General features: G+C 43.2%; 1 protein-coding gene across 4 annotated transcripts in view; it reads left to right on the forward strand.

Moving 5' to 3' along the window:
* The window catches only part of KCNH7 (potassium voltage-gated channel subfamily H member 7), a 2,172,707-nt gene that overhangs the window by 1,723,910 nt on the left and 434,821 nt on the right, over positions 1 to 13,976 (forward strand). For all 4 annotated transcript variants that reach the window (XM_069616318.1, XM_069616315.1, XM_069616317.1 and 1 more), the window contains one exon: positions 8,678 to 9,077. In XM_069616318.1, the coding sequence (XP_069472419.1) occupies positions 8,678 to 9,077 (400 nt within the window). The remainder of the gene's footprint in view (positions 1 to 8,677; positions 9,078 to 13,976) is intronic.

Consider the following 13,976-nt stretch of genomic DNA (forward strand, 5'->3'; position numbering starts at 1 on the left):
TTGGCTATCAGGCGCAATACACCGTATGATTGAGCATACTTTGAGCAGTAGTTTTAGCAATGGTGGAGTTATTAGTGGCGGGACTCCCTTTCTCCTGCGCACCTCCTCTTTTCTTGTTTCTGAATCAGACCAGCAGCCTGGATCCTGGTTTGTCGAGGAACCAACTCCGGGTTTCCCATTTGTTTAGAAGAAGTGTGGGGATGACAAACTCTGGATCAGTTGGGCGCTGGTAGGGTATGATGGTCCTATGGTCGCTGTTGAGCGAATTGATAAATTGTTTCAACACATCATTGTCGAAATGAATGACAATTTCTGTGTGCACACGGATTTCCGAGAACGCTTGCACGCAACGAACTCGCCGGACCCGGCTCACGATCGGCTATCCAGCCCCCCTGTGCCCTTATCTGGGAGGACCAGCCTACAGCATCTCGAAGCTCACCCCCTAACTCAATTGGCCTTGAAAAAGACTTAGGTTGAAACGCGCGTCGGCTGTGTAGCGATTTACCATGTCAAAAATTGTCATTCATTTCGACAATGATGTTTTCTTTGGTGCTAATTAACCAAGAATAAACAACCAAACTAATGACTAAGACCTGACTGGACCTTACAATTGATCAATTTGCTCAACAGCGACCATAGGATCATCATACCCTACCAGCGCCCAACTGATCCAGAGTTTGTCATCCCCACACTACTTTGAGCAGTAGGCTGGAGGTGGAATGCTTGTGAGTGTTTGAGAAAAATGAGTGGCAAGTTGATTGGCTGTATGATGCAACACAACACCTGCTTGAGCACTGTGAGCATTAGTGATAGGATACATTTGCACTGGGCTAGCTTATTTGAAGGTGCACACTCACACATAAATCAAGTAGTTGTATTCTTTTGGGGGAAGCAATTATGTTGTGGTTTCCAGAAAATTGGTGGAAGGTGTGGTAGGGAATTAGTGGCAGGTTAATTGTCTGTGTGATAAAAACACACCACCTGCTTTAGCACACTGTGAGCAGTAGGATGGAGGAAGAACGTGCAGGTCACCAGCTTACTTGAATGGACTCACGCACAAAACAAGCAGTTGGGGGAAGAGAATACTTTGGGGGTGCTGGAAAAATGCTGGAGGTTGGGGTGGTGGTGGTGAGTGAGCACACGCGGTGGGCATACAAGTCCTCCTTTTAAAAAGGGGCTACCAATGTTAGTGGCATTTTAGGCAGAAAGTACCACCAATCAATATGTCTTCAGAGTCAAATGGCAAATGTGGGAAAGGTAGAGGAAGGCTCTGTTAAAATGTTGCATGGTTCACCGATGAAACATTAGATGCTGCAATTTCTGGTGATGCACACATTTTGGGTAGAGTAGTACAGCGCCAGTCAATAACCACAAGTTGTACATCAACCCCTGCTGCAATACATACTGTAAGAATTCAAATTCAAGACATGCGGTGGAAGCTGGTTCTTCCATTGCTATTGCTGTCTTAGCTATGTATGCCACTTGAGTGCAGTAGCCCCAAATCACATGTTCCCTGCGATCAGAGTCTGGCAAACGTGGGACTGTATTCCATATGCCCTTGTTACAATGTCCCAGTTCTGCAGGGGTCTATTGAGGTGCCAGCAAATAAGACTGCCACTGAATCTGTGGCAAAAGGAGCAAATGGGAGCAAAATATCTCCAGCTTTCTTTCCTGAAGTATCTTCCTACTCGAGCTCTTCGATTCTCCACCTCCATCTCCATGAGGGTCAGTCGCTTTTCCAAGAAAAGAGTTGGGGGTCAGATCTCTGTCTCTTCGGCTGGCACCTCCCTTGGCAACAGCCTCCCTGCCTCTCTGAAACTTGAGCAAAAACATCTCTGGTTCTGGAAGCAGCTCAAGACTTTTCTCTTAGCTTCTGCCTTCTCGCTTCCGCTACCTTACTGATCTCTGATACTGCACTGGTTACCTGGCTACCCTTTGAACCACAGACCCAGGTTCCTGCCCTCCCAACTACACAACTGCACTGCCCCCTTGGCAACCCTGCACTTGGGGCTGTATCTACAACTTTACAACCCCCCATACTGGCACTTAACTTAAACTTGTTTTTCTGCACTTAACCCCTCACTGCCACCTGCTGGCCGCACTTCCTGTTTCAATGTTTAATCCTATGTCTTGCACTTGCTCCTCCTCCCCTCCCCTAGCACTTCTCCCCTTCCCTCTCCCCTGCACTTGCACAATTTCAATGTCACTGGGCCTATTAAGATCGTTGTCTGGGTCCCTCATGTTCCCCTCCCTTGCCTCGTCGCGCCTTGAAACACTTGTGTATGGGCGTGATATAAATACAACATCATATCATATCATATGTTCTTGAGGAGGGTTTGATTTGCAGCTGTGAGCAGTAGGTCAGGGGCAGCAGAAAAGTGATTGTTCATGTTGAGGAACATGTTGTTTCTCAGCCTAGCACACCCGCTGGATCTCCCACCCTTTGCACCCCTTTGGCCTATGATTTCAATGATGGAAATAGTGGTGATGAAAAGGAAAGTGATGATGGTGACCATGATGTTTGCAACACCCCCTCTTCTCCTACGAGAACTCTTTGAGAGGTTGTGTATGACTACAAGCAGTGATATTAAGTCTAGCCGGTGTCTAGTCAAATGGTCGACAGACAAATGGTCGACAGACAAATGGTCGACACAATTTGGTCGACAGGACAAATGATCGCATTTTTTTTTTGTTATATATATTTTTTAGGTTTTCGTTTAGGGAAAAAATGGGGTTTTTAGCAAAAAAAAGGGGTTGGGAAAATGTGAAAAAACAAACAAAAAAAACATTTCGATCATTTGACCTGTCGACCTTTTGGTGTCGACCATTAGTCCTCTCGACCATTTAGATTCGACCATTTGACCTACAACCAGTCTAGCCCCAGCAGTGACCCAGAGGGAAGGTTGGAGGAACAAATGTAGTCTGAATGGGCATGCATTACTTCCACAGCTTCTAAACGGTCTCTGAGTGTAGAAATACCAAACTAATGCACTTGTCCTGTATACACTGTTTTGTGACACCTCAGATATCTCAAGGTGGCAGTCATGTATGTTCATCAATGACAGCACCTATCAGACTATCACAGCAACCAGTACCACAGCTTTGCACTTTTTCACTTGTGCACCCTCCTCTTCGGCCTATGCTCAACAGCCATTGACACCTACTGCAAGTCTACAGTACATATCTATAGTGTGGAATTTCTTTGTACAGCATCAAGAGCAACGTCTTGCCACCTGCACTCTATGCAGAAAGGTTGTGTCCCATGGGAAGGCAAGGGAAACATCTGGGCATGTCATAATTGCTGGGACATATGACGTGACATAATGCACAAAAACGGGACCAACATATTTCACAGTATTTCCCCAGGAGCCAAGGAACACTGAGCAGTATGCAATCATTGCCCTTCATGTTGAACCCAGAACTGGGAAGTGTGTTAATCTCACTGTAAAGTAGTGTTTCTGCCAGATTCATGAGGAGCTCCCTAACACAATGTAGTGGTAAGGGAACAATGTTTATGCACCAGCTCAGCCTCAGCTGGTAATTTGAGTGCTGTCAGAAATATCACTTTAACCATCCGTGAGTACATCTGCTGAATGCTAAATTGGTGATAGTGCTGGCAGTAGACCCTCTGCCATATGCCTTTGTTGACAATGAAGGTTTTAGGGAGCTGATGGCAAGTGCTAATGCAGACTGAACTGATAACATTCGCTCCCCTTCCCCAGTAGTGGGAATGTCATTGTATGCTTTCCACCCACAAACCATGCAAGGTTTTGATGGTAGGAATCACACAAGAGCAGACATCTGGGATGATACAGAGCAGTTGGTGGCAGAGTGGCTAACTCCCTGGAAACTACAATTGGGCTTTGTGGCAGCACGCAATGTCTCCAATGTCATTGCTGCACTAAAGCTAAGAAACACAATCCACATGCCATACTGTGCACATGTTCTCCAATTTCTGTGCACATGTTCTCAAATTTCTGGTGACACATCGTGTCAGCTATTGCTCCGCTGTCCATGATATTCTTACTGTAGCGCACAGGATCTGTTCTCATCTCAGGCCTTCACAGTGCCAGAAATGCTTTGGGAGCTTTGCAGAAGTAAAAACTCCCACATCACTCACTAAAAGTGTCTGTGCCAACCTACTGGAATTCAACATTGCATCTGCTTCAATGCCTGTGTGAGCAAAATAAAGCAGTGACTCTCTACAGCTACAGTTAAGATTTCAATGGGGTCTTCTTCACCCCACAGTGTATGGGCAAAATCTCTGGGTCACTGAGTGAGGTACTTCCATTGATCTACTTAGTTGAAATGAACTGGTCCAGAAGAGGAACATAAAATGATAAAACAGGTGAGTCACACATTGCACAGATAGTGATAGCACTGCTGGAAATCTAGCGGAATTAACCACATTTAAAATGCATGAAAGAAAACATTGATTATTTGTTGAAGTCATTCATTAAACCCCTTTTATGGTTGCTGCACTCCAGACTGTGGGCAGTAGGACCACACATACATAAGACATGGTTGGGACGTGCAAGACTGAACTCAAGAGACGTTTTCAAGATCACTTTTTTGAAAAGCCAAGGCTTGGAAAACAGGCCAATAAAAACAACTGAGCAACTGTAACAGTCAGTACGAAGTCTGTCTTCATCTGGCCCTGTCCTCTCTACTGCAACTGTGTCAGGTGCAGCAACACCAGATGTTGGATGTGCAACACAACTCTCGCACATACACCCTGGTAGCAGTCTCTTCCAGATTCAATGTGTTTAGGCATGGGAGAGTAACAGGTAGCAGCAGTGGTCCTACAGCTGCACAGATGGTGGATGCATATATTAACGACACATGCCAGCTGGCAAGAATGATGACCCACTGCAATAATGGATCCCCAAGCAGTCTGTGTGGCCAGCACTTGTCTGTATAGCCATTGATATCCTAAGCTGCCCCCAAGCTAGTGTAGTGTCAGAGTAATTTCAAGTGTTGCTGGGACTATTGTCTGGGACCACAGGATAAGTCGATCTGTAGCTCAAATGACTTTTATTAAAATGAATGGGCACCATATCCCATTCGACTATGACAAGATAACATTTCAACGTTGCTTTCACAAGCACAGCAAGAGGATACACAAAGTCAGTGCAGATCAGAGTTGAGACATAGAATGACTTGCTGTGTCCGAGGGGACAAGGCAGCCTGGGCAGTGGAGGGTGGAGGCAGCTGGTTTGGTTTCCATTGGTATAACTAGCTAAGGTTCTGGTGATTACATTGTTTGTGATGGTAATGGATGGTAGAGACCACAGTGATGATGAGCGATTATATTGAGTAGATGCCCACTCAGAATATGAAGTGCCAAATTTGCTGCTTTTTGTGTTTCAAATATCAGAACATAACATAGGTGTGCATGATCCTTTTACCGTCATTCACACACTCAGTTAACTTCTTCTCCTATCCTGCAAGCCAGATGTCACCCTCCCACATTTTACGTCTCTACTGTCTCGCAGGAGTAGACACACAGGCTGATTTGTTACATCTCTCATGTCATCTCTTCAATCTCACAGGGTTGGGGACACACTCTCTATTTTTAAGTCTCTCCTGTCTCACCAGAGCGGAGGCACAGCCTGAAATGTTTGTTCTCTCCTGCCTCATGGGAGGGGGCTGCCTTAATTCTACATCACTCCTGCCTCACAGGAGTGGGGGCACAGCCTGAATTTCTACCACGTTCTCCTCTCTCAGGGATAAGGATACTCACTTTTTACATCTCACCTATCAAACGGGGTGGAGGCACAGCCTGAATTTTTACATCACTGTGTCTCAGAGGTGAGGCCACAAAGTGCATTTTTGCTATTCTCCTGTCTGACAGAGATATGGGAACATACTCCATTCTTTTACATCCTTCCAGTCTTGCTCAATTTTTACATCTGTCCTGCAGGGGTCAAGATGCCCACTCAATTTTTAGTGTTCTCTGGTCCTGCAGGGATGTGGATCAACACTCAATGTTTACATCTCTTCTGTCTTGCAGGGTTGGGGGTACAACCTGAATTCTTACATCTCTCTCAGGAAACATGAGCTCAAATAGAGAGGTGTTACTTGATTAACCACTCTCAAGTCTGAACTAAGCACCTTTATGTGGTGGGACTTGTTTCAAAACCTCAATACCAAATCCCAGCGAGGCATAGTATACTGGTGCCACAAAGTAAAGCATCTTGAATTATTAGTGTTTGTTGTGCTATATAAAATAACTGTTTCTATATACAGGCTCTCTTTCTAGACATATGAAAGGTGTACCACCTATTGAAAGGAGGCTAGAGAGGCTCAAATCTCGGCGAGTGTCACATGATTCCAATCGAATCCAAAAGCATTCCATCCTGAATGTCTACCCTCGTTGTGATGATTATTCTTCAACATCCAAAATGTTACACCAACCTAAATTGATTTAAGTTCAACAAGTCATGATTTGGGGTATTTAATATTTATATTTTTTTAATTATTTTTCAGATTTGATGCCTTGGTCATTTATTCAGTGAGAGAAGAAGAAAATGAAAACAACAATAGACCTTCCCTGCAAACAAAAGGTCCCCTATGCAACAACATCACAGCCAAACACTCAGCATTTTTAAATGCACTCGAGTTGGTGCTTCTCAAAATGATGCTGTGCACTGGCCATTGCTGCCACATGCACTCATTTTACTTGGCTGACAGTGGGCCTGCACACTAGGCACATTGTTCCAGTCTGCCAGGCAATGATGTCCATGGCACTGACCTCCTGGACATTGACCATGTCCCTGACAGGAAATGGCTACTACAATAAATTGACTTCCAAAGTCAGAAAAGCCTTCGCCAACTTAAGTGACAAAGTTTTAAATTAAAATTGCAACACAAAAGAAAAGGATACCCTGTCAAACAAAATAAATTGCTTACCAATTAAACTTCCTGAATGCTTAGCACACAAAGTGAGAAAGCAAATATAAACGTTGCCTAGATAAAAACAAAACGCTTTCAAATAACAAATAACACACACAGTCCCCAAAGAAAAAAGAAACCCTGCATACCCTCTCAAAAATCTCTTTATTCAACTCCTGGCGTGGATCAGATTTGCTTCATCTTCCTGCAGCCAAACAAAACCACAAAGGAAACAGAAAGTTGCTGGTTCTTTATATAACTCACCTGAATCTATTTGGTAATACCAGAATCTGACGTGACTATGATGCTCTCGACTGTAACCTCAAAGGGTGGCCAAATCCCCATACAAGCTTCCAAATCCTGTCCTAACTCAAGAGAGATTCAAATGTCACCGTTCTTTGGTGGCCTTCTGCGGATGTTCCCAAATCCTGTGATTGAGGCCACAGGGATTCGTGGAGGGGTTTGGCTGGATTCTCCTAGGTTTACTGTGGACCCTTTGATTGCAATCCCTTCTATTTCAATTATATTCGTATATAGCCATGAACAGATAAACAAAGGACTGGTCCCTATTTTGAAAGTGTGCAAATATGGCTTTAATAAACAAGGTGTTGGCTGCATGGAGCACATTGATCGCAGTCAATACTGCCAGCCTTAAAAGGTCATATAAGGGACTTCACTGGCTGCTGATTACTCAAGCATATGTTACTACTGAGTGGAGCACGTTTATCAAACCTGCAAGAAAAACATTTGGTCTTGGAAACATTGAGCTCTGTAGTTTGACAACACGGCATTAGGAAACATTTTCTTGTGTGGATATCTCATGTAGCAGAGGTCCTACCCGAGAGACAGTTCAGAGACACCCTGACGGAGTGTGTCTCTCCCTTCTCTGTTCCCTGCATCCACCAAAGCAACTCAAGTCATAAGTAATACACGTTTCCGGCACACTGAAACAAACGTCACATGGTAGCAGGCAAGACATAAATCACCTTTCTCAAACTTTTTGCGTTTAAGAATATGTATATCAACTCAAGGCATCAAGGCTTGTCTTGAAGTTACATATTCTAAGCATAAGATATATTGGGCCTCATTACGAGTCTGGTGGTAACCATTCAGTACTACCGGCAGGTTGCCGCCGGACTCGTAACACTTTTCCGACGCCTGATATCCTGGTGGTACCCGGATATTACAAGTCCCAGCGGATAGGGAAGTCAGGTGCCCGGAAAATGTTCTTGCCCATTCCCGTGGAGTCCCATAGGACTGGAACTGTTGCCAAAGGTGCCAGTGCTTCTGTGACATGTCTGCCTACCGGGACCGTTGCACCCAGCAGGTCACACCTGCCAAGCGCAGCGGCCCCTGCAGGCAGATTTGTAGTGTGGCGGTCTGGAAAGAGTGCCATTAAGTTGCGACCGGGAAGCCTTATTTCAGTACCACCACACTTGTAATGAGGCCCATTGTGACATAAAAATAATAATAAGCTGAAGAAATATTAAATGAATTGTGTCCAGCCTTTAAGTGCATCAAACGGTCATCCCTAATTGGATAATTCACATAATACACATAACTGAGATCTAGCATGAGACAGTGCAAAATATGTAACATAAACAAATGATGATGAGCTAATATGTTCTATATTTTATGTATTTAATTTAACAGCATGATCTTTTATACTCAAATTGGGGCTTGCTTCCTCGCGAGCTCCCGGTTTCATATATTGTTGGAAACTACCAAGCAGTGATTTACTTGCATATAAGAGTGACTGATCAGTATACGTTTCTCTCCGCAGACAACCACATTAATTGGTCTTCTGAAGACTGCCAGGCTGCTCCGTCTGGTCCGCGTTGCACGGAAGTTGGATCGGTACTCTGAGTATGGTGCTGCCGTTCTGATGCTACTCATGTGCATTTTTGCACTCATTGCACACTGGCTAGCTTGCATTTGGTATGCCATTGGGAATGTAGAAAGACCTTACCTGATACACAAAATTGGCTGGCTCGATTCCCTTGGCGATCAAATTGGAAAACGCTACAATTATTCTGACCCCAGCTCCGGACCATCAATTAAAGACAAATATGTTACGGCACTTTATTTCACATTCAGCAGTTTAACGAGCGTCGGATTCGGAAACGTGTCTCCCAACACCAACTCTGAAAAAATCTTCTCCATTTGTGTCATGTTAATTGGCTGTAAGTGGCGTGTATTACTTTTTACTCTTCAGTCGATTAATGGTGATGAGACAATGATTTCTTTTTTTCTCGCAGAATTATTGGTCCCCAGATCAAAGAAATATTGGCCAACTGATGAGGCCATCTCTGTATAGTTTTTAAACAGATTTTCTGTTTGCATTGGTAATTGAGATGCAGCAATCACTTTCAAATTGTGTTTGATGTTGCTTGAGAACAAAGTGATGAGAGGAGAGAGGAGATTGGTAGAGAGAGGTAAAAGACTGACAAAAAGAACACAAGTAAATAAAATATAATTGTTGAAGACTTGTAGTAGTACAAATAAAATACATATTTTTCCTGAAGCACACGGTTTAAACACAAAGGAAATGGCAAACCTGCCCGAAACAGAGATTGTGTGTCAGGACAACATCACTTTGATTTTGATACAGAGTCTAAAAATAAGATGAAAATGCTTCTGTACTCTACACTCTTTACAATATTGTAAAATATCTCCCACAGCTCCTAGGTTCTGGATCTGGATTCAGAAATTATAGAATATTATTGCAAGGAAGCACATGATCATTACCAAGATATAGGCATTACTGCGGGTGTGTTTGTGTGCATGTGTGTGTTTTGTGTGCGTGTCTGTTTTGTTTTACACAAACTTTAATTTTGAACACAGAACATTTCTCACTGTGTAATGATTATCTTGCAAATGTTAGAGATGGTGGCGATGAACTAAGCAACATGGTAAAACTTCAGAAATATGACAATGAAGCAGAAGAAGAGTTTAAAACAATGCCACCATAAAAAAAAAGCTTAGGCGTTTTAGCCCCTGTTAACCATAAAATACATTTAAGGGAAAATATGATTTTATGAATTTCCATTGCTTTTGGTTGTAACAAGCTGAAATCTGAAAGGAAAGCTGCGTTCAGTGAGTTGTGAGTGAACATCAGAGAGGAAGCCATTTTAATATGGCTGGTGTGGGAAATGGAGGCATAAGAGCTAGGCATGATAATACTACACCTCCATTTTCTGTTCCAGTCCATTTTTGAGTACACATAAGGCAGAGAAAGGGTATGGAGTGAAGTTTGTATCTCGGCCATGCCTATCTCCTCCATCTTGTGTGTGCACTTGACTTTACACCACCATGAGCGTTTCGTGCATTTATAAAACAAATGCTCTCTGACAGTATCTGTTCCAAATAGGCATCTGGTAAAGGGCAGGCGGATGCCATAGAAAAGTGTTATTTGCAAGCCACATTTATTTTCCTACAAGACTGAGAGTGAAACTGAAGATTGAAGGACATTTTGCCTGCCTGGTTTTTCTCTTCAGTTTTACACTCCTCCCTTTGCATGCAGGGAATCGGACAGCACATAAGTGCTAATGTTGGTGTTCCTCTACATGCAATTAAACAAAAACTCTCAAATGACTGCCATCAAGTCATCACTGATCCTTAAGATGTATTCTCATCTCATTCGCGTTAATCCGTAGCTGGGTTTGGCAGAGAAACGTGACACCATGTTATTCATGACCACACCACACTTGAAGTGCACAAGAGCCGGGGGCTCCCGCTTCCCTTCTTCCGCTTCCCGTCTCTGGTTTCTGTAACGCTCTGCCACTTCACCTGCATGCTGAAACGTCCTGCTGGCCATTCAGGAAGCAACGACAAGTACTACTCTTCAATTGACTCTCCTTCTCCCTCCGCTTCACCCCCGCCCCCTATGCTTACTCCCCCTTCCACCTGTCTGTTGACTGGGTTCTGTAACCATCGCCTTGATACCCAAGGGTTCAGCATACTTTATAAATGGAAAACATAATAAATACATTCATGGGGAAGAGCAGAAGATCATTTTCAGTCTTGTTAGCCGCTTTCAAGAGGAAGTGTGATAGGAGCGCGTAGTCATGATTCATTTAGTCTGAGAGGATATGCGTATGTGTAGTGTAAGGTGGAAGGAAATCTTAGTGGGGATTCAGTTAGTCGGGAGAAGGGGGAGTAGAACTTACAAGGAAATACAACCTGCAATCCTGCATTCCCCCCGCTGACCTCTTAATGACAGGTCTCATTTCAATAGGTCATTTTGCCACTCTCAAACCTTTCTCTCTCTCAAATAGATACTTTGCTTCTCAAGCATCAACAAGCATTTGTGAGCAAACTTCACTCAATTACCAAAAACTATTTGCTAAGGGTTATGAATGAGAGGTAGGAACCTTTGGTGCAGAGCAAGTGCTGCTTGAAATGTGAAGGCCCCAGTCACCCCTTTGGCCTTCCTTAGTATGGTGGTTGGCAGGCTGAGAGACGGCACTGCTCTGCACAAGTGGTATGAGATGTCATCATTTCCCAGTTCAATGGTTGTTAACAGTGTGCAGTGTGATTGTAAAACTGCTTCGCAACCCTGAAGCGCTGTTTCACCATTAAATAGACAAATGTGCGACCATCCTGCTGAGAGTCTAACTTTTTGGGGCACTGAGTGACTTTAGATCTCTAGCAGTTTTAATCAGGACCACCCAATGGTTGGCTCACAGGACTTAATAGTTACATGTTTCCACAGCGCTGCTTGGGAATATGGTACCTCTGATTCTGAAGTACATTTTTCTATTGCCTACTGCAACTAGAATTTAAAATGTTTTCAGCCCTATTTTTTATTAAGAAAAGAAGTTAGCAAACCTAACAAATATTGGTGTAAAGTTATATGATAAGAATGGAGCTATTTTAGATGGGATCCTAATATATAAAACCTAACTCTCAGCTGAATGTCATTTGTACCTGCAGAGCTATGTTATGTTAAGGGTTATTTATGTAGTGCTGAATTCCAAAGGCATAGGAGTGTTGTAGGAGGCAATAAATAGTAAGTCACGTGGTTGGTAAAAAGAATGCAGATGCAAATAGAACGGTTTTTACTTTTCTCCTCAGGATGCTTAAGGTATACTCGGATCTCAAAAACAGAAGGTGCTTTCCAAATTCAGGAGCCTTGTACAAAACATCTTCTACCACCTGCTTAGTTCCCATTGACTCTTGAGAAAGTTAGAGTCAGGAATGAGCCAGAACGGAGAGAACGAGCAAGAGTATGAATCTTCAATCTGCTGTCTACTGAGGAGGGGGCTCTGCCATATGATATGATATAGATGCATTTCCACACCAAAGTAGCAACTTTCAATTGCATACAAGCAACAACTGGCAGCTAGTAAAGTTGATGTAAAAATGGTGTAGCTGGTAAGGATGGAGGGGAATCTTACATTAACCTGTCGATTTTATTCTGCAACACCTGCAGCTTTTGACATAGAAATGTTGGTAAATCCATATAAAGGGATTTGCCGAAGTGAAATTTAGATCTAGTTATTGCGGCTCACAAGATGTTTTGGCCTACGACTCCAAAGATCCTGTAGCATTGACTATGCTAGCTAGGACTGGTGGGAGCTGTAGGCCAAAACATATGATTAAACTACAGGCTCTTGGTATTGACCCTATTCTGCCCAGGAGGGCTATATTATCATCAGATACAATTGAAAGGGTCAGTCAAACAAGCACGTCCCCTTATAGCTCATTTTCGGTACCCAGGTAGCGTAAATAACATCTGGTCTCACACCTTGGTTGTTGTGATAATTTTAATTTAGATTTTAAACACATGTACATATTTACTAGTTAGTATAACACATAAAACCAGTTTTTACACATAGAGCAATACAAATTTCAAAACATACATCAGTAGGTTAAATTCCTTGCGGTAAAGTACACAAAGTCAACACAATACATATTCTACTGTCGATATCAAGCATGACTGGGGTCATATTACATGAAAAAGTGCAATGGATACATACAATGAGCAACAGTTGTAAACAGTGGAACAATTGTAACACTGTAACTAAAGAGTTAGTGTGTACACCACAGTGTTTCGGCCTTTTGTAGTAGCTAGAATGTCGCCATGTTCTTGTATGGGCCTTCGTCAGGACAAGGTAGACTGTGACGTCTGGGTGTTCGGTGGATGCTGTGGAAAATGAAGCATAATGAGGGGTTGGCGCTATGGGGCATGATTTGCATAATTAGAGTGATTAAATCACCATGCGATGAATGCACAAAGAGTCTGAATAATAGAAGGACGATGCTTACCATGTGGAGAAAAGACTGGGCCACAGGAAGCTGATTGTCGGACTGGAAAATCAGATGTCACTAAATATGAAGCTCTAATCACAGGGCACCTATTTTATAAATGAAAATGGCTCAGATCGCTTCTTCTTTACCGGCTTCAGCAGGATTCTATTCCGTACGAGACGAGGCTTCTTTCCTTTCACAGTCTAGTAATAACCCGGGCTTACATTAAAGCCCTCACTTCACTCAGGCTTGTAACTGACACCCCGTGGCTTTACCATACCAGTAATGCCCCCCTCCTCTGGTTCTATTGCTTTATTCAGATATCTTTGCAAGATTTTCTGTCACATTTCACTCTTCTCCCTAGACGGTAGATGACTCCTTCCAAATCTAACTATCTGTGTGAAGTTGGTATGAGGATTTCACATTTCTCAGCATGACCCGTTCCCCAATGCAAGTACCATTTTCAGCCAAAATATCTCTCTGCCTCCAGTATTGCACTCAGGGTAAATGTTCTGTTTTGTACCATCTCAAATTGTTTCTAATGTAAAGCACATTTTTTTGAAAAAGATGATATTGTTTGATTCCGTCCCTTCAAGCCACAGTTGGTGAGAGGTACCATGGGGGAGTGTGGCACCTCTTTTCCAAAGCAAACTTGGACACAAGGCTCTCAAGAGTTCATGTGGTGCCCTGCATGTCTCAAACATATGAATGGACACTGTGTACTGCCTTGAAAATTGCCGTGGCAGCCGTGTGTACCCAACTCAGGAGAAGTCCATTACGAGCGATGCAAGCTATTCATTTCATAGCGTGGTGTGGACAATGAGCCCAAC

Source organism: Ambystoma mexicanum, chromosome 9 (assembly GCF_040938575.1).
Source record: "Ambystoma mexicanum isolate Mex_15411 chromosome 9, UKY_AmexF1_1, whole genome shotgun sequence".
NCBI lineage: Eukaryota > Metazoa > Chordata > Amphibia > Caudata > Ambystomatidae > Ambystoma > Ambystoma mexicanum.